The sequence below is a fragment of the Rana temporaria genome, chromosome 4 (genome assembly GCF_905171775.1).
Source record: "Rana temporaria chromosome 4, aRanTem1.1, whole genome shotgun sequence".
Lineage (NCBI taxonomy): Eukaryota > Metazoa > Chordata > Amphibia > Anura > Ranidae > Rana > Rana temporaria.
Window position 1 is genome coordinate 432,832,301 of NC_053492.1, and position 25,457 is coordinate 432,857,757.

The following is a 25,457-nucleotide window of genomic DNA, read 5'->3' on the forward strand; positions in this document are numbered from 1 at the left end:
TAATTTTATTTTTTCTTGAAAGAATCTATTTTCAACTGTCGGCTGAGAGACAGGCTGGATATATAGATCCTTGTAGTCTACTCAGTCCGGTCAGCGAGCGTGAGCACACCTTTGCAAAGAGGCTGGGTCTGCCACGACATACCCTATGACTCCTGGGGTGGCCGGTGAGTTTTCCCCCGAGGTCCACACATGACTGGTCTGTAGTGTTGTCTCACTCACAGTGGACCGGGCAGACAGCCACCTCCATTGCGGTTGTAGGCCTGTCAGAAATGCGTCAGTGAGTCCTCGCTTGGACGGGTAAGTACAGTCCCTCCCGCTTTGGTGGGTTGGTACGGCTGGGCATTCCTGGGGTTCGGGGGTCCTCCTATCCTCCCTTCCTTGCTCCATTTCCCTCTGCTGCATTACATTACTGAGGGGGGCACCTTACTGAGGGGACTGCGGTGAGTTTCGTTTTACTGCTGGGGTCTTTTTAAAAGAGGAGTTTGGACACTGTTTAGCCTCTTTGGGCTTTCACTGTTCAAAATGCTGCCATTTTTTGGGTGATTTTCAGTTACTATTGAAAATCCCATTGGCAGCCATTTTGTTGTAGCCGCGCTATGGCGCAGGTTACTATTGCAGTCGGCCATCTTGTGCTGGTCCCTTAGGCGCACAGCACAGGTCTCCTTACAGTTTACCTCACAGTTTACCTCACAGTTTTTCCTCCTCTCACACACGCTGTGTACTGAAGGCGGGCAGCAGTGCTGTGCAGTCTTTTCCTGTGATGGTGAGTCCCCTGGGACCCTCCGTTCAGCGCAGCAAGAGGGTGGGTTTTCAGTCTAGCCTCAATAGGGCCCTGGGAGCTTTTGAAATGGTGTCAGTCTTTTCCCCAATCATGCCTGGCTGCGTCTCAGGTCCCCCGGTTCAGTTTTATATGGAGACGTGGACGGTGGTGTGGTGGTTCACTCCCTCACCTGGCAGCAAGAGAGTCACGGGTTTAAATCTGGACTCCAGAACAAACTGCCTGGAGATTGCATGCTCTCTCCCTATGTCTGCATGGATTTTCTCTGGTTAATCCGGTTTCCTCCCACACTCCTATGACATGTGTGTAGAGCACTTGTCAGTGCGCTGTATGGAACTCCCTTATGCTGTCTGTGCAGCGGAGGTTTCCTCTGAGGGCTCGGTCTTTTTTGTGCAAATCAGAACGCTCTGTGAAAGCGTTTCCTTATTTTTTCTTTGACTAGTTTATAAGGAATGGGAAATGCCGCAGAAGTCGTTTTAGTTCCTCAGCGCCTGGGGTTTTCCAGCTTTTGAGGAGAGTTTAAAAAAAAATTCTCCTCAGATGGTTGCTCTCCCTATAGAAGGGACTCCTGCCTTCAGGGACCTTATTGATAGGAGGTCCGAGGGACCTGTTGTGGCCGCAACCTTGGTGTCTCTGACACTCTCTGAATGGGCAAGGTTTTGCACAGACTGTGGAGGAGCACAAGCTCCCTCCCTAAATTTTTAGACTGGCCGACCAGTTGGTCCAGGGCCTTCTATATGTCTGCGATGCCACACGGGCATCCTTGATGTCCGGAGCCTCTGTTTTGGCGGTGGTTTTGCGTTGCCTGATTTGGCTAAATTGCAGGTCTGCTGACCTAGCATCTTAAAATGACCTGGCTGATTTACCCTTCAGGGGTGGGAGGTTTTTTGGTACCTCGTTGGATGACATTATCAAGGATGTCACTGGGGGTGAGAGCACTCTCCTCCCTCAGTCCACCAGGGGAAAGGAGCCATGCCTTGGGCCGGGTCCTTCAGTCCCCGCTCAGAAGCGGTATTTTTGCGTCAGTCAGGGCCCGCGGGTTGACCCTCCCAGGCCGACTAAAGGCTCAACTGGGGAATGAAATGTCCCTATCCAGCCAATGTATGTAGCCTCCCCTGCCTGTATCGTGGGTGGGGGCACGGCTTTGCAGGTTCACAGCTCGGTGAACCTCCCTGTGGGTCTGCGGGGTGTCTGCGGGGTGGTTCTGCGGGGTGGTCTCTTTGGAGCAATAGATAGGGTTCCTTCCTATCCACCAAACAGATTTTTTCCCTCGAGTCTTGCAGCTCGTCGGTCTGCCCTGAGACAGTGTGGTGATTGCTAAGCTGCGGGGTAATTTTTACCTGTCCTGCAGGACTAGAGGTTTGAGAGATTCTATCCGAATCTGTTCTCGATCCCAAAGATGGACGGGATCTGTCCAATTTTGGGCTTCAAGGGCCTAAAATGCCTTTGTGAACGATGGGTAGTTCCGCACCAAATCCATTCGTTCGGTGATAGCTGCGCTCCATCCGGGGGACATTCTGGCATCCTTGGACATCAAGGATGCATACATGCATGTCCCATTTTGCTCAAGTCACAGAAATTGTGTGCTTCGCGATTGGGGAGGTCCACTGTCAGTTTGTGGCCCTTTCTTTTTGATCTAGCGTCGGCACCAAGAGTTTTCACCAGGGTGCTCGCATTTATCCTAGCTTTGCTGGGACAGCGAGGCTTTGCCATCATGGGCTGCTTAGGCGCCCTTTTTCTGAGAGCAGCTTCTGGCTCAGAAGTAGTGGAGGATGTGTCTATAGCCATTATGGACCCTCTGAAAATTCGGGTGGGTGTTAAACATTTTGAAGTCGGTACTGGTTCCGACTCAGCGTTTGGAGTACCTAGGGTTGATCCGGACTCCTCGGTGGCCGAGGTTTTTCTTCCCCTGGAGAAAATTCCAGACTCTTCAGTCTGCAGTGAGGGTGTTGGCTTCATGCAATCTGTAATTTCTCTGTTTTGCATGCCAGTCCTGGGCCTGTTGGTAGCCTCCTTCGAGGCGGTACCATATGCCCAGTTCCACACTCGTGTTTTCTACTGTGAGGTACTGTCCAAGTGGTACAAATCTCTTTTGTCTCTGGATCATCATATCTGGTGAGCCACCTACTCAGTCTCTCTGAATTGGTGGCTGGGATCCCCGACTCTTCGGTCCGGGAAGTCGTTTCTTCCCGTTCAGTGGACGGTGATTATGACAGTCGCCAGCCTCATGGGTTGAGGGGGGCGCCTGGCGGGTCCAGTCGGCCCAGGGTCACTGGACTCTAGTGGACTCCTGTCTACCGATCAATGTCCTAGTACTTTGGGAGATCAGGCTATGCCTCTCCTCGTGGTCAAGGAGGTTGAAGGGTCGCCCGATCTGGATTCAGCCAGACAACACCTCGGTCATGGCTTCGGTCTACCATCAGGTATACTGGCAGGTGGACTACCGGAGTCGCCAGATGCTGGACCAGGATGACTGAGACTCACAGGGCATGGATCTCCTGGCCGCTTGTCTCGACCACAAGGTGTCAGAGTTCGTGGCCAGGTCTAGTGATCCCTGTCAGATGGGTTTCTGAGTTGGCGATCTTGCCTTGCAAGTCACCATGCTTGATCCCCCCTTAGGATTACGTGGTGGTGCTTCCGAAGGTGGTTTCGGCCTTTCGCCTGAATGAGGACTTTATTATTTCATCCTTTTGTCCTCTGCCGGAACATCCTAAGGAGGTTGCGTTTCCAACTTTAGACATGGTACGCGCTTTGCGGGTGTACCTGCCTGCTACGGCTCCGTTTTGGAGATCTGACGCTCCTTTTGTGTCGGTGTCTGGTTCACAAAAGGGCCTGGCGGTCTCGGCGACCACCATTTCTCGGTGGATCAGGCAGGCTGTCATACAGACCTATGTTCTTAGGGGGCGGGCACCCCTTTTTCGGTCACGGCACTTTCAAACAGGGCAATTGGTGCTTCCTGGGTTTTCTGACATTATGTGTCTGTCTCACAGGTGTGTGGGGCGGCGTTCACACTTTTTCCAGATTTTACATGGTTGCTGTGAGTGCATCTTCTGATGCTTTTTTTGGCCACTAGGTTTTGCAGACGGCTGTTTACTGTTGCACCTGCTCTGTTGAGGAGCTCTGCTTGTTTTGGGGTGAAGTTAAAATTGGTTTTACCCTCGTTTTTGACACTGCTTGGGGATGTCCCACTTGTCAAGATTTAAGGAGCTGTGTCCGTCCATGGACGATAAGAGAAAATAGGATTTATTTTACTCATCGTAAAATCCTTTTCTCTGACGTCCATGGACGAACACAGCACCCACCCCTCCTTTTTAGGTTTGTACTGCTTGTTATGAACTAAGGCTGCATACTGCAGGGAGGAGGGTTATGTCTGGAGGGACCGCCCCCTGGGCGGGGCTGTTCAACTCTGTTAAAGTAACATGTATTTAATTATCTAACATGTTTCTGCTTAGTCCTCTCCTGTAAACAGGGAACATAACCCACTTGTCAAGATTTAAGGAGCTGTGTCCGTCCATGGACGTCAGAGAAAAGGATTTTACGGTGAGTACAACAAATTCTATTTTTTTCGACGGAATGTTGGCTCAAACTTGTCTTGCATACACACGGTCACACAAATGTTGTTGGAAATTCTGTTCACCAAGAACGTGGTCACGTACAACACTACGACGAGCCGAGAAAAACTAAGTTCAATGTTTCAGAGCATGTGTCAAATTGATTCCGAGCATGCGTAGGATTTTTGTGCATCGGAATTGCATACAGATGAGAACCAGCTCTCAAACATTTGTTGTCGGAAATTCCAACAGCAAATGTCCGATGGAGTGTACACACGGTCGGAATATCCAACCAAAAGCTCACATCGAACATTTATTGTCGGAAATTCCGATCATGTGTACGCAGCATTAGTGTTGCTTGTGCTTTTACTCTTTTCTTTTTTTCTGTATACTTCTGTATACTATTTGTATCCTGTTGCTTTTTGCTGTTTTTGGAACAAGAACACGTTCAAGAAAGTTAAAAGTAGCTCCACTAACTCCCTGAAACTATTGAATAGTCATTGCACTCCTAAAATGTATTTGCTTTCCCATTTGACTCCTCCAGTGCATTTTGCCACAATGGTAAAGTTTCAGTTAAATCTCCTGTTCTTTCTTGTCCATTGAGGAACATATCCTTAATGTTTGAGTTATACTGCCATCTACAAGAGTATTGGACACTGGCTAAAAAAACTGTAGGCCAGCCAGGATAATCCCTCCCACTACCAGCATGCATCAGTTTTTTGCTGGTATTCTAAAACCCTGTACAGACGGCCAGGAATCCTGTCTGGAAAAAAACTTTGATTTTCCTGGCTGAGATTCCTGGCAAGCTTGCCTTGCAAAGCCATGCATACAGATGGCCACTCAAAAGAACTGCTGTTCTTTTGAATGGCAAGAACGCGGTGACGTCATCGGCTACGATGAGCCGGCGCTCGTCACATTCAATGCCTTTGCCGCCATCTTGCTACACCCCACACTAACACGTCAAAGTCTTATCGAGCATGCGTGGGTTTACCTCGGACAGGTAAGCATACAGATGACCAGTTTTTTCGGCAGGAAACACTCTGCCGGGAATCCCAACAGGAAAATAGAAAGCAGGTTCTCTATTTTCCCCGGGCAGTTTTCCTGTCGGGAAAACTGCTAGGGAGCATACACATGGCCGGCATTCCCGGCCAAATGCTCTCCTGGCAGATTTCCTGCCGTGAAAACCGGTCGTGTGTATGAGGCTTAAGAGGATGGACATATTTAGGACTTTAAGAGATTTTTTCTTGTTGCTAGCAACCGTTTCCTGAATTAGCATTGCTGTCACCTAATCTTCTATTTACACATTCTCTAAGTTCTACCAAGTGGATGTTTTGGCCTCACTTGATGCCAGCTTTGGGAAATTGGGTGTAAAGTTCTATAAGTGGCTAATTAAGCTGCGAGCTGCAGGCAGTCCTCAGTTTTTCATTGTTTTCTTGGGCCTGTTATCATTTTGTTTTCTTTATTGCCCACCCCTTAATTAGATTTCTTTTGAACGTCCTGAAACGAAAGACTTGTGTAAAATCCTTGCCCATTGAGGGACACAAGTCCTACCCCTCTGTGTTTATGATAATGCTGTTGGTACTGCTTTGCTCTAAAACCGCAGCATGCTGTAAGTGGGAGGGGCTAGCCTGGGTTTGCTTACTTTTTTTTGTTTGCCAGTCCTCCTGTATGTGAAAGTATAACCCAAAGGTTAAAGACTTTTTGAGTCCCTCAATGGACCCCAAAATAGGATTTTACAGTGATTATAAAAATCGTAATATTTTTTGCCGAAGTTTCAAGGAAACTAAAATGTTCTATATCACTCATCCCTATTACCAAGAGTGCTACACCCGTCATAAGAAAGTGTTTCTGGAATTGTTATAGCTCATCCAACCAGCCCAATGCAATTCAATGGTTAGAATATAGTTTGCCTAGTAAAGAAACCTGCGGGCTACGAGAGAGCACTCTCAGTGGAGGGATCCAATGCAATGTTTCCTGGAAATCCCTCTTAGCATTCAGTTCATCAGTCTGCCCTGACCCTAAAAAAAAAAAATCCAATTTATTAAAAAGCCATCACACTATAGTGGAAAATTTAGGTATGCAGATTCCAGCAGTATGTCACCATATTGCATCCATTTTCTGCCTGTTAGCGTAGCGGAATAATATAGAAATCCACTCCATTGACTTTGTGTCTACTCTGTGCCGTGGTAAAAAACACAAACTCCCAGTAGTGTTATCTGATTTCTGGAGAAAAATCTATTTCTGCATAACAAGGGCCCATTGGATAGTGCCTCTGCATTAATCCCTGATTTCTACTCTTATATTTGCAATTCATATGCGGCATCTTTACTTCAATATGCATATTAGCATTAAGGAGAGCGAGCATTAAATAGCTCATTTTTTAAAGGATTTTTTTTCCGCCATTAATGCACCACATAATACACATAGCCATGTCAGACTGTGGTCTTCATCAATGCAGTTTTTTTCTTTAATTAACTAAACTTTGAGGGAAGAGTTTAACATCTTTATTATAATCAAGGGGACTGAAATTGAAGAAAAGTTTTCCAGGCCGATAAGGTTTCAGTTGTAAAATGAGCCAATACATGTATTTACAATATACACAGTATTTATTGTTTCCTTTATTATGTACACACCAAAACACACACATATATCATAAAAAGTCTAGGCACACTCACAACTTTGCAGTAATCAGTGCTTTCAGTCCAGAGGTCCCCATGGACTCAATATATACTGACTGTATATACCAACAACAAAATTTGCACCATATTAGTGCTTGAGAAAGCATCTGGTGGATTTTTTTATGTGTGTTATGCACACTCAACAATAAATTTTCAAGATGCTGCAGTGAAGCTTTGTTGTTGTAAATATATGTGTATATACATATGTTTGTTAACATTGCACCTACTGTATACACACCTACACAATGTTGTTAAAAGTATTGGGACACTTGCCTGTACACACACATGAACTTTAATGCCATCCCAGTCTTAGTCTGTAGGGTTCAATATTGAGTTGGCCCACCCTTTGCAGCTATAACAGCTTCAACTCTGTGAAGGCTGTCCACAAGGTTTAGGAGTGTGTCTATGGGAATGTTTGACCATTCTTCTGGAAGCACATTTGCGAGGTCAGGCACTGCTGGACAAGAAGGCCTGGCTCGCAGTCCCCACTCTTCACCCCAAAGGTGTTCTATTGGGCCAACTTAATATTGAACCCTAAGGGCTAATACTGGGATGTCATTAAAGTTTATGTGTAAGGGCAGGTGTCCCAATACTTTTGACAATATAGCGTATATGAGTTTGCTAGGCATCCCATTTAAAAACCATGGCCATTAATGTGGAGTTGGTCCTCAATTGTGGTTGTTCTCCATTCTTCTAGGGAAGGCTTTACATAGGATTTTGGAATGTGTCTATGGGAATTTGTGCCCAGTCAGCTAAAAGAGCATTTGTGAGGTTAGATAATGATGTTGGGAAAGAAGACACAGCTCGCAGCTGGCATTCCATTACATGCTAAAGGTGCTCAGCAGGGTTGAAGTCTGGACTCTCAGGTTCCTCCACACCAAAGTCATCAAATCATCAGATCCACAGAAGAATTACGCTGGCGTATCTATTGATACGCCGCGTAATTTCAAAGTTCCCGCGTCGTATCGTTGTTTAGTATTTACAAAACAAGATACGACTGCATCTGGGCTCGATCCGACTGGCGTACGTCTTAGTACGCCGTCGGATCGTAGGTGCATTTTTCCGCCGGCCGCTAGGTGGTGTTTCCTTGAATTCCGCGTTGAGTATGCAAATTAGCTAGTTACGGCGATCCACGAACGTATGTCAGGCCGGTGCATTTTTTTACGTCGTTTGCGTTTGGCTTTTTCCAGCGTATAGTTATCCCTGCTATATGAGGCGTACTCAATGTTAAGTATGGCCGTCGTTCCTGCGTCGAATTTTGAATTTTTTATGTCGTTTGCGTAAGTCGTCGCGAATAGGGATTTGCGTAGAATGACGTCACCGTCGTAAACATTGGCTTGTTCCGGTTTAATTTCGAGCATGTGCACTGGGATACCCCCACGGACGGCGCATGCGCAGTTGAAAAAAAACGTCATTTACGTCGGGTCAAGACGTATTTACATAAAACACGCCCCAATCACATCCATTTGAATTGCGCGCCCTTACGCCGCCAAAGATACACTACGCCGCCGTAACTTACGGCGCGCATTCTTTGAGGATACAAAAAAAAGTAAGTTACGGCGGCGTAGTGTATCTTAGATACGCTACGCCCGACGGAAATATGCGCCAGGGTACGTGGATCTGGCCCATGGTGTATATCTTGCAGATCGCAGTGCATGAAGTAAATGCCAGCATATGCAACTGACTTGTCGTTAAAAATCCTCATTAGCAGTGTGATAAGTGTGTACATGACTGGGATTTACTTTGTAGGACAAGTTAAGCAAATTTATAAAAACACCCTTAGCCCTTTAAATACACATAACTGAACCACCCACTCCCACAGCTGCATACTTACCTCCTCCAATGGTGCCCCCCATGTTTTCGACAGCTCGACCAGTAAATTTCGATATTGCTCCTGCTGTATGAGTTTGTCCCTTTCAAGTCTATGTTTGTGCTTAGAAGACAGGCTGGTTTTTGTTTTGTTTTTTCAATTTTCATAACGTATCATTTAAGTTGTCATCAAATGCTACTTGAATAAAAGGTAATGACGTATAATTTTGTTCCAGCTCCAGAAGGTGTTCAGCCACCTACGTCAATGTCATCTTCTAACTCATTACTTGTGCGGTGGTTGCCCCCTAAACAACCAAACGGGGGTATAAACACATATGTATTATACATGGATGGAACCCAAGTTTACATCGGAGACAAGACAGAATATAACATTACTGGTAAGTAGTGGCTTTTTATTAATGTACTGTACATATAAAATGTTTCTAAATGAACTAGAGGATTTAAATAAAAGAGCAAAACAATCTGAAAATACTTGGTAGACACAGGGAAACATGTGGGTTGAGGCCAACAATTTGTAAAATTTGCAGGCATGCCCATTGTGACGGATAACGGATACCCCAGCTGGGTACCTCCGGCAGACCTATGTCTCCTGTTCTCCAAACGCACTGCAGTCGGCAGACTCGCCATAACCAGCCCCTAACCCCCCCCCCCCCCAATCACGAGGCAAACCACACAGTTGTTGAGGGTTAAACATGCAGATCATAAACATTTTTGTTTATTAAATACAAAAGATACACCTTTAAACACAGTTAGGGACACTCCCCTTAGCCTTGCCATAGAGGGGGTAGGGGACAATGGGAAGAACCAATGGGAGCGCAACACTTGTACATTAAAACAGAAACTACAGTTGAAAAACATAAAGGGATTATGATAAGCAGACAGACCCTCCTTACACATCCCCTGCTGGGATGTGTCTCCACACCTTTTGTCTACATGCCATGACCCAACATAATTAACACAATAACAAGAGGGGGGGGGGTGGGGGGAGGTGGGATGCACGTGATATAGGGAACGTCATTACTTTTTACTTCTTGTATATGCCTTTATCAGCTAAAAATACATTGTTTGTGAAATAAAAGTATATATTTAGCCCAGCCGAGCCAATAGGTTTAGGTAGCCGGAAACAACTCCATGAGCCCAGCCACAGATACTGTGTTCACCCGGTTCCGATAAACCAAGAACCCAGGACACAAATATCTGGAGGTGGCATCTTCTCTAGGTGGTGGGAGACGGTAAATAACCCTCCTAATCTTTACTGCTGGGCCATAGTCTGTGGGTAGGAGGACAGCCCACAGCCCCCTCCAAAACACACATTGACAGTGGGTCCTGTCACACCCATAATGTAATTTAAATAAATAAAGAATAATTGACTTATTTGCATTATTAGGTGTATTATTCTAGTAACAAAAAAAAACATACTCCATAGTTTTTTTTTTTTTTTTAATAGAATGAATTGCTGGCAGGAATAAGCTGCTCAAAAACACACCAAATGCTGCACATTGCATGCACATTTAGATGCATCAAGCATTTGTGCATTCATGGGTTCTGTTGGTTTGCATATTAAAGGTGTTGTAAAGTCAGACGGTTTTTTAACTTAATGCAAAATGATAAAAATTTCATTTGGGTACAGTGTAGCATGACCGCGCAATTGTCATTCAAATTGCGACAGTGCTGAAAGCTGAAAATTGGCTTGGGCAGGAAGGTGCGTAGGTGCCTAGTATGGAAGTGGTTAACAAAACAAAATAAATAAAAGCGAATTTCAGGAGTAACTAAATAAATTAATTTTTCGTACGAAAACAAAATTCCGAAAAAAAAAATTTCAGTGTGCACATGTCTAATCCAATCCGGTTTGCCAAATTCAGACAGATGGAAGTCCTATTTTCCATCCGTCTGGCGGATCGGATGAAAAACGGACAGGCGGTCCATTTTCATCCTCGGTGTGCACATGTACAAGACTGTACATATTTGTGTGTATACTGTATGTGTGTAAATATACTGACTGCCAATGCAGATTTTTTATTTTTATTTTTTACTTATTGACAACAATGGTCTGCATTTACATCAGTTATAAAAATGCTTGTGTGCCTAGAGATGTTGCATTTTTAGGCAGAAATGTACAAGTATGGATGTCAGATCTGAGTCTCTGAACATAACATTTCCTATTGCGGATGGAATGCAAGCAAAGCAGGTCAAAGGCAACCTTTTGCATTCGAACACATGTGTTTTAGCACACGTTTTAAAGTGACACTACTGTATATGAGCCCTTAAAAAGATCAAAGGCAACTTTTGAAATTGAATTATCATGTTAAATGCATATAAGACTTTAATGATTGGGATTAGATCTACCTTAACAGAATCAGTGCAGTACGCCTGTATGCAGTGTTCCTTTGCAGGTTTTATTGTTTGGCTATTTGACAATCGGGCACATTACAGCAATTTCTGTCCATTATTTTGTTACCTTTTTTCCCCCTTAATGTAAAACATGCAAAAGAAAATGACATAAATCTTCAGTCCTCATCTTGCTCAGGTTTGAGCTAGTGCTGCGGTGGGTCAGTTGTGACACTGAAAAATGACTGCAGTTATAAAACCTCCTGAAGGCCATTGAATTTTTACTATAATAAATAGCATACATTTTAAGTCAAACTTTTTCATTCTTTATTCAAAGGTAATGGGTTTTTGTATCCATAGAAACCTTGTTGTACTTTTTCTTAGATGAATACATAAGGGATGAGAACACTTATTCGTGAATATAAATGACCGTATTATGGATTATTAGTATCTCAAAGAAAAAAAAAGCCAGATCTGGGTTAGAATAAGAACATTTAAGCTAATGTTGTTGGCGATGATGAAAACAAGTGTTTATACTTACGCTGGGGTATTAAGTACCGTACAAGGCTATATTGGTTTACAGATTCAAAATCCAATTGCAGTGATTTGAAACACTAACCTAAAAGGACCTATGATCAGAGTTTTGAAACTATTTGAAATAAAGAATAGTAGCAGAAGGAATGTTATGCATTGTTGTTTTTGTGGTATATGTTTAAAGATAGATAGATTCTAGACAAAGCTTAAAATTATAGCAGAACTCCAGTTGAAAAAAAAAAAAATAGTTTAATAAAAAAGGTAAAATAACAAATAAGAACCAGCTTTTGCAGCAATACTTCTTCATCCCAAACTTGTCACACACAATTGAATTCTGCTCAAGCTTGGCTTGCATACACACGGTCACACAAAAGTTCTCTGAACTTTCGACCGTCAAGAATACGGTGACGTACAACACTATGAAGAGCCGAAAAAATTAAGTTCAATGCTTCCAAGAATGCGTCAAATTGTTTCCAAGCATGCGTCAGGCCGCGTACACACAATCGGTCCATCCGATGAGAACGGTCCGAAGTACCGTTGTCATCGGTTAACCGATGAAGCTGACTGATGGTCTGATGTGCCTACACACCATCAGTTAAAAAACCGATCGTGTCAGAACGCGGTGTCGTAAAACACAACGACGTGCAGAAAAAAACTAAGTTTAATGCTTCCAAGCATGTGTCGACTTGATTCTGAGCATGTGCAGGTTTTTAACCGATGCTTTTGCATACTAACGATCGTTTTGACCTATCGGTTATCAGTCCATCGGTTAAATTTTAAAGCAAGTTCTACATTTTTTGACTGAAGGTTAACTGACCAATGGGGCCCACACACGATCGGTTTGGACCAATGAAAAACGGACCTTCACTTTGGACCGATCGTGAGTACGCGGCCTCAGAATTTTGCACGTTGGAATTGCTACAGACGAACGGAATTTCCAATTTGAGATCCAGCTCTCAATCTTTTGTTATCGGAAATTCCGACAGCAAAAGTCCGATGGAGCATACACACAGTCAGAATTTTGGACCAAAAGCTCACATCGGACTTTTCTTGTTGGATACTTAATTTCCATCACTAGATGTCCATAGTTCGAGTGACAGTCAACATCAACCAACCTAACACCTCGAAGCCTAGGCTGTTGTGGACCCGTCCCCAGTGTCTCTAGTTGGGCATTCTTTAGATCTCTGCTTTATCTGCTGAGTGACTTCAATGGGAAAACTGGCAAACCAAGAAGATGCAAACCTGATGAATAGGACAATTTCTAGTGTGAGCAGCGCTGATCCACGCACCAACCCTATTTACAGTACCTTATTTACAAATAATTAGGTGCAAATGCTTATTGTAAAGATGCAAAAATACAAGAAATTTCTAAATAATGTGCAAACATATATCATAAAAGTGCTAATGCATCAAATTAATACTCTGTAAACAATTCCAAATTCCTGGTATGTTCTTGCATAAAAATGTGCAAAATATATAAAAAGTGCTAGTGTAAAAATATTGTGCAATATAATCAATGCCCCTTGGGTGGAGCAAGGACGCTGACGTCACCGCACATGCTGGTTCGTGCTTACGGTCCATGGATTGACCGTGACGAACAAGCAACATAGTTGAGTGTTTAACCCTAGTATGGGGCGGACCCTTGTTAGTATAAGTGAGTGTAATATTTACTATTTTAAATAAAAGTATGTTTTTATGATCTCACATGATGGGAGCCTCCTTCCTTGTTTTTATTTCCTTCATTGAATGTTATGGCATATGAGAGGTGATAAAGAAGGACCTGCTTCCTGAGTCGGGATTGGCCAGGAGGAGAAGCGGGAAGACAATAGCGAATATTGATTCGCTTTTGTCACACCACCCTTTCTTGAAGGCATTTAGAGCCTCAAGGTCTAATCATGTGCTTAAAAAAAAAAAAAAACTCCCATTGGAATCCATGCGTCTGGCACCCTGCATGTAAATTAGGGGCTATCCCCATGGATTAGGTGGACAGCCCCTGCATCCCATATGGACGGGCTGCCGCTGTTGGTGTGTGTGCTGGTTTATAATATGACCAGCCTATTTTTCTGGTGAGTTTGATTTTAGTAAGAGTGGGTGCTGCATTTGGGTGGTGCACTACATTTGGAGGAACACTGTGGTATTCATATTGTTTCAGGACACGTCACAGAATTGGAGGATTTTGGGACTTTATATTGAGCTATCCTTTTACTTTTTAAGTCCATATACTGTCACTACAGCACTTTACAGACATTTTCACTATTTTTCGAACATTGATTATTTTGCACATTTTTTTTGCACTAGCACTTTATAGATATTTGCACATTTTTTTTATGCAAGAACATGCCAGAAATGTGGTATTGTTACAAAGTACTAATTTGATACATTAGCACTTTTATGACATATGTTTGCAAATTATTTATCCATTTTGTATTTTTGTATCTTATTAATATGCATTTGCACTTGATTATTTGTAAATAAGGTATATAGGGTTGGTGTGTGGACCTGCACTGTTCACATTAGAAGTTGCCCTATTCCAATACATTTTTTATTAATAGCCTGAGCAGCAGCGATCTATCAGACCATTTGTATTCAGTATATCTATCTGTGGCAATGTTATTTGAATAAACCTGATTAACGTTTATCAATAGGCCTCATAGATAGCTTTAATCACTTGTTATGTGGGGCAATTTATACATTTTTTACGCACATAGTAAAATCTTTTGATAAAATATCACTTGGAATCTCCAAACATTATATATTTCCTGAAAGCAGAGGCCCTGGAGAACAAAATTGTGGCTGCCTCAATATTCCCACAGCTGTTTATAAAATGCAAATGTTCAGGCAAAAATTACACATTTTTTTATTTATTTTAGGGCACACAAACACAATATAATACCCAATTTTGTTAATTAAATATCAAAAATTAGGTTGTGTTGAGTAAATAGATACCAAATATATCAAGATTTTAAATTGCACAAACAACAGTACCTACAATTGGTGGGTAATGCTTTAAACACCTTCACAGGTTATCAGTTAGCCCTAAAAGTATTGCTCTCATTCAACATTTGCAGCGATACTTCACATGTGCAATCACTGTTTACATATGCCTGCTGAACCTACACACATGCTTGCATTTGCGTGTATGTGCTGGGAGACAGGGGTACATTTATTTTTATTTGTTTAATTGTATTTATTTTATTTTATTTAAATGTATTTTTTTTACGCTTCTGAAAATGTTGTTCTCATTTAACTTTATTGCTATCACAATACCCCTTGTGATAACTTTGAGCATTGACTGGTCCCCTTTATGGAAACATCAGGGGTCTATTAGACCCTTGATGTCTCCCCTGCTCTTCAAAGTAGCTAACCAAGCACAGATCATGTTTGGTGATCAAAACAGTCGATTGCTCGCTGAAAAAAAGGTACTGCAGATTTCATAATAACCACTTGCTAAGAGGACATCTATATACAAATGTCAGTCAGCATGTGGTTAAAGACTGCAATAGTTACATTTTCAGGTTGAAAAAACACATATAGTTCAACCAATTAAATAAAAACACACACACACAAAAAAACTCCATATACACTATCCTATACCCATAGTTTATCCAGAGTAAGGCACCTCCCCTCCAGTAATGCAATGTCTGCAAACTCCTTTACCGGAGCCAACATCCTCGTTTGGTTTTCTTCCAGGTTTGGCATCATTGGCTATCATTATTGGCTGGCCCTGATAATGTACTTCAAAATGTAAGTAGTGATTCACTGACCTGGAACAAGTATGCAGTTAAAGACTTCTGATTCTCTGACTTTCCTAATCTGCATACATATTCCACAATAGTGACTCAGAAAGGTTTAAATTGGGTTCACACTGCCGTGCGGAGAGGCAGAATTCCGGTGCGTCCCTGTTGACCGTTTCAGGCCCGATTTTGGTCTGAGATTTTGGCTGAATTCGGACCTGAAATGGACCAAAAGACGCACAGGACTCATGTGCAATTCGCTCTGCAGCCGTCCCAAAGCTGTGCGAACCGGCTCCATTGAGAGCTGGTCACACTCTCCTCACATGCGAATTGGATCCAATTGGCAATAGTGTGAGAAAAGTGTATGCAAAGCCAAAACGTTTTGTTTAGGATAGGGGTTATTTGCTGCCTATATCCGGCAAGGGAGATTACCCTTCACTTCTTGTCCTAAAGACACAAATGGAAATGAGAAGAATGGAATTCCCATATTAGAGAGTTTTCCCTAGAACAGGTGGGAGAATTTTCCCCTGCTTTTTGTTCTGGTGGCTACTCAAGCATCTTAGCTTTCTCATCACATTAAAGTGGTAGTAAACCGCAAAAAAAAAAAAAAATAAGAACCTGCAAGGCAAAGTTATAATGTGAAACTTACCTTAAAACAAACCCCTCTAAAGGCCCACTGTTACTGATAACAGGGATTCTATCTTCCTTCTTACTATATGCTTACCTATAGTTAAAAATCAACCAAGGGAGTTTACTCCCACTTTAAGGGCTCATGTATTCTAGATGTTTAGCCCCTGTGCATGAGGCTATGACATTTAGCTATGGCTGGAAGGGACAGGTGCACCATTCAACCCAGCTGCCGGCAGCCTGTCAAACTCTATGAGAGTTTGACAGCTGCTGTAGGTGGACAGAGCTGGGCAGTGCACATAGCAGTATGTACGTTTAGGGCACAGGGATGAATGCCCAAAAAGAAAGCAATCTGCATTTCAAGCTTTCGTCCCTGAGCACATATTGCCCTAAACATAACTATCACTGAGTGCACCACCTAGCCCCATCCAGTCGAAGCAGCTGTCAGATTCTTATGTAGCTTTACAGGCTGCTGGCAGCAGGGTGGGACAGTGAGCCTGTGCCCTCCAGCCATGGCTAAACCCCAAATTTGCATGACACCCTAGGGATAGGGGTCTCCCTGACATGTGAAGGGTAAAACTTACCAACAGGGACACTCAAAGCAATATAAATCTGACAGGGTGCCTGACCCTTCCCCATTTTATCAAAAAATAACTAGAAAACAGATTGTTTGCCTTTACACTTTAAAGCCAATGGGTCTGCAAAACAGTGAGCCAACTGATATTTTCCAAAGGAGATCAAGCAATGGCAGCCATTAACGACAGGTTCACTTTAATCTTCTAGCACAATCTTTGGTACAGATCTGACATTGCTCTTGTGCTCAGTATTCATGACTAAGAACACTGACCTGGATAGCTGAGAATGCAGTGTCAGCTTTTCCCGAAGGCCAGGCCAAGCTGTCTGAGCTCAGTTAGAGAAGACTTTTTTTTTTGTCTCTGTCCTTTTCTTCCTAACAGAAGGATGTGCTGTAGTGTATTCATTAGATTAAATAGCACAGATCAGGGGGAAAACGCATTATGTCTATTTCGAGTGAGTCTATTGTATCATTTTCTGCTGTGATGCATTAGTGTGGTGTTAAAATAAAATCTGCTTATTTAAAATCCTTTTAAATAGTGTTGCAGTGTTTCCTGCTGTTACAATCTGCTTTAGGATAGCAGTTATCCTTGCTGCGGATTTCAGTTAACCTTGTCACAGACACTAAGCCTGAAGCAATGCAGACTTTAAAGGGTTTTGATTAGGAAGCAAAGCCCCGCGGTGTCATTACGGTATAAAAACTCAGCCGAACAAGCTCTGGATGTCTCGGCCTTCCTCTTGAAAACTAGTCATTGCCCACGCCTCTCTAACTCAGCCTCCCTTCCAAAACAATGCTAGACGATTGTGAGGCCAACCTCGTGCCATGAACTTACTAAAAAGATAAGTGGGACCGCTAGTGAGGAATTAAAGGATAAAGAAGACTGTGTGGAATCAGTGTCAGGAGATGCCGTACTACTGTTGGGTGAAGATTGTTGACTAGCGGGACGGGGAAGCTTGGAAACACGAAAGCCTACTGTCTATATTATTATTACCGCCAGGACAAATCACTCTGCTGCACAATCTTCCAAGTCTATAGATTTGGCATCAGAAATTTGTCTTTCTAATGCTGTAAGAAAAAGGATTCATAAACCTGAACTATATTCAGCCAGCTAAATGGTATCCCTAGCCAGGACAGCTCATTACCGAGCTGGAATGCATATATTGGAACTATTTCACCAGTAATATTTGTAAAGCAACACACTTACATTTGAAATTCATGACTGCTCTGTAGCACGTCAGCACAAACTACAAGGGTTACAACACTCTACAAATGCGACCTCTTGCAGACTTGGTCCCAATGTCTCCATTTTGGTGGTATGGTGAACCAGTGTTAATTTTGGCAGCAAATTTCGATTTTAGTTTTAATCTTAGTCTTAGGACTAAAATGGCATTTTAGTTTTAGTCAGATTTTAGTGTTCTGCAATTGTTTGAGTTTTAGTCGTATTTAGTCGACTAAATCTGCAGGACGTTTTAGTTGACTAAAATTTCCTACATTTTAGCCAAATAAAATCTCTAGTACATTTTAGTCAACTAAAATTATTTTAATTGACTAAAACTAATTTTAGTCATCTAAAATCTAACTGGTGTAGGTAAATTGTAATGCAGTATTTAAGCATTCCTCTAAAATTTCCAAACTCATTATATACTGCTGGAGTGAAAAATGTAATATGTTATTATTTATGGTATTGAGGTATGAAAATGCACTACAGACCAGTGTTAATTTTGACGTCAAATTTGAATTTAGTTTTAGTCTTATGCCACGTACACACGGTCGTTTTTCGGCATGAAAAAATGAAATTTTTAAAAACGTTATTTAAAATTATCATGTGTGGGCTTCACATCGTTTTTCGGCTTCTGAAAAACAACAAAAAAAAATTCGAACATGTCGCATTTTTTAATGTAGTTTTTTAAAATGTAGTTTTTCGGGTTGTAAAAAATTATTGTGTGTGTGGGCTAAAACGAGGTTTTAAACCCGCGCATGCCCAGAAGCGAGTTATGAGACAGGAGCGCTCGTTCAGGTAAAACTACCATTCATAGGGGAGTAAGCACATTCATCACGCTGTAACAGACAAAAAAGCGCAAATCGTCTTTTACTAACAAGGAATCAGCTAAAAGCAGCCCAAAGGCGAATAGAACTTCCCCTTCAGAGTGCCGTCGTACGTGTTGTACGTCACCGCGCTTTGTTCATCATTTTTCAAAAACGATGGTGTGTGGGTAACATCGTTTTTAATGATGAAGTTGCAAAAACTTAGTCTTTTGACTAAAATGGCATTTTAGTTTTGTTTTTTTTTTGTAATTGCTTTTTTTCCTTTATTATCACAACTTTCAACATAAACATGACATAAACATGACACAAACAAAATTACCCTCTTCATCATAAAACCATTATCAACCTTCCCCTGGACACACATTGATTACTTCCCTCCTCCTTTTTCCCCTCTTTTTTTCCTTAGAAAAGAGCGCTTGCTAATCCCTTGCTATGTGTTAGGCCTCGTACACACGGCCGAGGAACTCGACGTGCCAAACACATCGAGTTCCTCGGCCAGTTCAGCCCTGAAGCCGCCGAGGAGCTCGGCGGGACGAGAGCTCCCATAGAACAACGAGGAAATAGAGAACATGTTCTCTATTTCCTCGTCGAGCTCCTCGTCGGCTTCCTCGGCCGAAAGTGTACACACGACCAGTTTCCTCGGCAGAATTCAGCCAGAAACTCGGTCGGAAGCTGAATTCTGCCGAGGAAACTGGTCGTGTGTACGGGGCCTTACTCTTGTGTTTTATTTCCCCTGTTTATAATATCCAGTGTACAAACAACCGACAAAAAAAAAAAAAACTCTTAAGAAAATAACTTAATGGCTCCTTATTATATGTGCCCTTGTACCTGTATATAGTGTCCAGTGAACCCCTTATAGTGAAGAGAAAAAAAAAAACCTCTCAAGACAGGAGCTTAGTGGCTCCTTATTATATGTGCCCTTGTACCTGTATATAATATCCGGTGAACCCCTTATAGTGAAAAAAAACCCTACCATATTAAGAAAGGCGCACTTAAGGGCCCCTTATTATATATTAGCCGGTGAACCATTAAAAATTGAGAAAGCCGCTTGCTAGCGCCTTACTGTGTAATATCATTGTGTTTTACTACCCCTGTGTGTAGTTTCCAGTGAACCCCCCCAAAAAAAGGGAAAAAAAAGGGGGGGTGCAGGGGGAAGAGGGGAGGCGATGGCACTCACAATGATACATATATATGTGCCATCCAAACATCACAGTCCTCCCCCTGTTTCCCTGCCCTTGATCCCTTCTCCAATGTGTCTCCCCTGGGAAGAGCGGACAACCTACAGAAAAAAACGAAAAATAAAGGAAAAATATATTTAAAAAAAAATGAAAAGGGGGCGGGAAACCCCACAACTTACATCTCTCTCCTCCGATCCTCTCCCCCCATCCCTCTCCCCAGCCCCCCACTCCACCCAACCTAATCTATTCCTATTTCAGGGGAATGATATATCCATCCTGCCCATGTATCTTTAAATTTGTTCTGTTGGTCCTTAAATATATGTATCCATCTCTCTGCCTCCAAAATCCTCTCCACCTCCATCTTCCAATCCATTATAGTGGGACATCTTGATTGTTTCCAATATCTAGGTATTAGTGCCTTTGCTGCATTTAGCAGGTGTGGGGTAACACTTCTTTTGTAGAACTTTATAGAAAATGGCATCCCGTGGAAAAGAAAATGTAGTGGAGAGAATTCTATAGGTCTGAGTGTCATTCTTTTAATCCAAAGGGTTACCTCCTCCCCAAATTTTTTAATCTTGGGGCAACACCACCATAGATGTAGGAACGACCCCCTCTGGTTACATCCCCTCCAGCAGTTGACATCTGCCGTTGGATATATCTGAGCCAATCTTGTCGGTGTACGATACCACCTAGCCAAGAACTTATAGGACATCTCTTGTATGCTACAGCTTATTGAGGAGTGATGTGTTGTTTCCATCAACCTTTTCACTTGTTCTGATGTAAAATTGTGGCCCAGTTCCCTTTCCTACTCTCGAATGAAATAGGGAGTTGTCTGGCTTTGAGCACTCAGCACCAAACTACGTATACATACGAGATAGCATATGGCCTGGCTCTGATAGTTCAACACACCACTCCTCAAAGATAGTCAGGGTATTTGCTGGCCTAATCTGATGTTTCCATTTATTAAATAGATCCTTCAACTGATAGTATTTCCATTCTGCCATTGTTACTTCCCCCCACTTCTGTACCAATTCTCCCAATGAGAGCAATTTCCCTTGCAGTGCAATTCCTGCACAGTTTCCCCTTCCCTCCCTTCCCCAGGACTCTAAACTTCCCTTTTCCTCCCCCGGAGGAAACCAGGGGAATCCCTCTAGGGGTGTTATTGGTGATATTGGGGGAGCAAACCTTCCTGTGCCATTCATTCTGTCCCATATAGTTAATGTTGTTCTTGTCAAGGGCGATACAAACTCAGACAGCCCCCTATAAGGGGTTGGAATCCAAGGCGCGCCCGCCAGATTCCTTCCTGCTAATGTTTTCTCCAGGGGTACCCACAGTTTACTCGCTGAGTCATGACACCAGTTCATTATACGGACCAGGGCCATGGCTCTATAGTACGACACTATATCTGGCCTACCCCTCCCTTCCCCTTTGATCTCCTCAAAATCTCATATGCCAACCTGGGGGGTTTATCTCCCCATACAAAAGTCAAGAAGGCCCTCCTTAGTTGTTTAAAAAATAATTGTGGAAGGGTTATAGGGATGGTATGTAGGACATAAATAAGCCTAGGGATTACACTCATTTTAAGCACATTTACCCTACCAAACCACATCAGGGTAAGACTTCTCCACTTCTGCAGGTCTTTTAATATAGATAAAACCAGTGGCCCATAGTTTAGATCGTATAGGTATTTTTCATTACTATTTTTTTATCATTTTAGTTTTGGGTTTGTGAGCACTGCACTTGTTATATACCTATAGAAATACCATTATAAATGGCCACATACATAAATAAATCCATTCCACGGTGAAGTATATAATTAGCATACCTTGACCCATGCTAGTACATACTGTATCATGCCATAGACATGTGCAATTTGTTTCGCTCTGAATATTTTTATTTTTTTACAAAATTAACGATAACATGTTTAACAAATTTTTCCAAAAATTTGTAATTAAGAAAATTTGTAAATTAGAAAATTAGAACAAAAATCCGAAATTACGAACGAAAATCCGAAAATTAGAAACCCTTTAAATTCGAAAAAATAACTAACTAATAATAATAACTATTACTAACTATTTAATTATTGGTATTGGAATTTTCTTTGAAATTTGGCTGTTGGTGAATGTAACGAATACAAATTTATCCAAAGTTACAAATTTCCTTAAATAACGAATGCTGCATCTAAACGAATGGAACGTAACAAGTTATTAATAATAAATAAAAATAAAAATGTTTTATTATTATTATTTATTATTATTAATTTGTTACCATCCATTCATTTAGATGCGGCATTCGTTATTTCAGATAATGCGTAACTTCGGATAAATTCATATTCGTTACGTTCATAAATAGCCAGATTTGAAAGGAGATTCCAATAACTATAGATTAACCAACCGAGGAAAGCCGATTATCGGCACTTCTTTGTTCACGCTGTGATCAGCTGTGATTGGTCACAGCTGATCACATGGTAAAGATCCTCCATCAGAGGCTCTTTACCACGATTAGAGATGTAGTGTGTCAGTGTGACACACCACACCACCAATCCCCCTGTGGGCGTGCGATTGTGGCTTATTCTGTTGGGCGTTATATGACGTCCAGTCAGGATAACAAAACCACTTCCCAGCCATCATTTTGCTATTGACTGGGCAGGAAGTGGTTAAATGCCAAGTAAAAAGATAGACTTTACAAATAAAGATTTGCCTGACTTTTTGAAGGACCTCTCTTAAAGGGAAATGACCTTGTATCTTTTGTGAGCACATATATTTTATTGTATTATTACAGTATTCATTTTAAAGCTGAATTTTGCCAGCTGATAAAAAATCTTATTTAGGGAGATCACCCCTCCCCCCTGTATAGTAAAGGTTCAATGCTCAGTTATTCTAGGGAGATGTTATAGAGAGGAATACTTACCTTATGAGCCGAAACTCGTCTCCACTTTCGCCCTGTAACTTAGGAATAGGAAGGCCCTAATGTCCTCAAATATAATAAACTGATGTCAGCGCTCATCAGCGATGGATTCTAAAAGTCTATGTCTGCCAAAGATCTAATTATTGGCGCGTCTCTTTCTTATAATGTAGTAGAAATATATCAACTTCTTTTGCAGCTTTCTCCATGCGGGGAACTACGCAGAATAACTGTAAATGAAACAGAAAGCTAATTAGCATAGTGCAAGATCCTCAAAGAAGTCTTTAATTGGTTAAAATAAACATATTGTACTCACAAAAGTGGTATAAAGACACTTATATGTCTATTAGTGCTTCATTTGAAGACAGACTTCTAATATCCTGGCTATTACCTTTCAAAGCAGTACTTCTTCATCTAACTAACTAGGAGACTCTATGAGTACCCTCTTCAGCCCTCTTTATACATACTTAAAGAGACCATTCCCCTTTAATTAACATATGATTATACAATAAAAAGTCATGAGCTTACGGAACTATAATGTTAAAGCCTAGAATAGCATAATATATCCCCTTGCTTTTTCTTTTATCTCAACACTTTAACATTATAATGTTATAAGTTCAGGGAAGCCTTGCAGTGTGACCTACATGTTGTGTTTTACAACTGTCACAGGTAATCACATATATCATGAACCCTTTTCTGCATTTTACCAACTTTCTACCAACCCTTTCACACCTATACTGTACAGTGGGGAAAATAATTATTTGGTCCCCTGCAGATTTTGTAAGTTGGCCCACTTACAAAGAAATGAAGGGTCTATAATTTTTATCTTAGGTGTATTTTAAATGATAGAGACTGAATATCAACCACAAATCCAGTAAAAACACATAAAACAAATGCTATAAATTAAGTTGCAGTTCAGTGAGTAAAATAAGTATTTGATCCCCAAACATGACTTAGTACTTGGTGGAGAAACCCAAGCACAGAGGTAAGACATTTCTTGTAGTTGGTGACCAGTTTTGCACACATCTCAGGAGGGATTTTGGTTCACTCTTCTTTATAGATCTTCTCTAAATCCTTAAGGTTTCTTGGCTGTGTCTTGGCAACTCAAAGTTTCAGCTCCCTTCATAAATGTTCTATAGGATTAAGGTCTGGAGACTGGCAAGGCCACTCCATGACCTTAATGTGTTTCTTCTTGAGCCACTCCTTTGTTGCCTTGGTGATATGTTTTGGGTCATTGTCATGCTGGAAGACCCATTCACGACCCATCTTCAGTGTTCTTGTTGCAAGAAGAAGGTTATCATCCAAGATTTTACAATATATGGCCCCATCCATTGGCCCCTCAATGCGGCAAAGTCAGCCTGTAACTTTAGCAGAGAAACAGCCCCAAAGCATCATGTTTCCACCTCCATACTTGACTGTAGGGATGGTATTCTTAGGGTCATAGTCAGCATTTTTCTTCCTTCAAACACAGTAAGTCGAGTTAATGCCAAAGAGCTTAATTTTGGTCTCATCTGACCACAGTACTTTCTCCCAAACCTTCTCTGAATCATTTAGATGTTCATTGGCATTAATGTACATGTGCCATCTTGAGGGGGACTCACCATGTTTGTAGGAAGAAAAATGCTGACTTTAACCCTAAGAACACAATCCCTACAGTCAAGCACGGAGGTGGAAACACTATGCTTTGCAAGTGTTTCTCTGACTTTGCCACATTGCGGAGCCAAAGTACAGGGCCATGTATTGTAAAATCTTGGATAAGAACCTTCTTCCTTCAGCCAGAACACTGAAGATGGGTTGTGGATGGGTCTTTCAACATCACAATTACCCAAAACATACCATCAAAGCAAAAAAGAAGTGGCTCAAGCAGGAGCACGTTAAGGTCATGGAGTGGCCTAGCCAGTCTGCAGACCTTAAAATTATAGAAAATCTATGGAGGGAGCTGAAACTTCAAGTTGCCAACTTCTTCTGCAAAGAAGAGTGAACCAAAATCCCTCCTGAGGTGTGTGCAAACCTGGTCACCAACTACAAGAAACGTCTTACCTCCTCTTACCACCAACAAGAGGGTCTCCACTAAGTACTAAGTCATGTTTTGTTTGGGGATCAAATACATATTTTATTTATGGAACTGCAACTCAATTTATAACATTCGTATCATGTATTTTTTCAGGATTTTTGGTTAATATTATGTAATTTAAAAAACACAGATGATAAAAATTATAGACCCTTGGGGCCAGATTCACAAAAGAGATACAACGGCGTATCTCCTGATACGCCGTCGTATCTCTGAGATACGATTGTCGTATCTATGCGCCTGATTCATAGAATCAGGTTACGCATAGATAGCCCTAAGATCCGACAGGTGTAAGTGACTTACACCGTCGGATCTTAGGCTGCAATTCTAGGCCGGCCGCTAGGTGGCGATTCCATTGCGGTCGTCGTAGAATATGCAAATGACTAGTTACGCCGATTCACGAACATCCGCTTTGCCCGTCACTGTAAATTTTCGTTGTTTCCAGTAGAGATATGCCGCGTTAAACTAAACCTGCTCTCCAAGTGGTCTAGCCAATGTTAAGTATGGCAGTCGTTCCTGAGTCGAAATTTGAAATTTCACGTAGTTTGCGTAAGTCATCCGTGAATGGCGCTGGACGCCATTTACGTTAACGTCGAAACCAATGACGTCCTTGCGACGTCATTT

The 25,457-nt window shown here is 42.0% G+C and overlaps 1 protein-coding gene across 1 annotated transcript in view; it reads left to right on the forward strand.

Annotated features, from left to right (window-relative positions):
• Positions 1-25,457, forward strand: part of USH2A (usherin) — a 1,018,338-nt gene that overhangs the window by 451,899 nt on the left and 540,982 nt on the right. Inside the window, exon 32 of the mRNA XM_040347840.1 lies at positions 9,053-9,214. Within this exon, the coding sequence (XP_040203774.1) occupies positions 9,053-9,214 (162 nt within the window). The remainder of the gene's footprint in view (positions 1-9,052; positions 9,215-25,457) is intronic.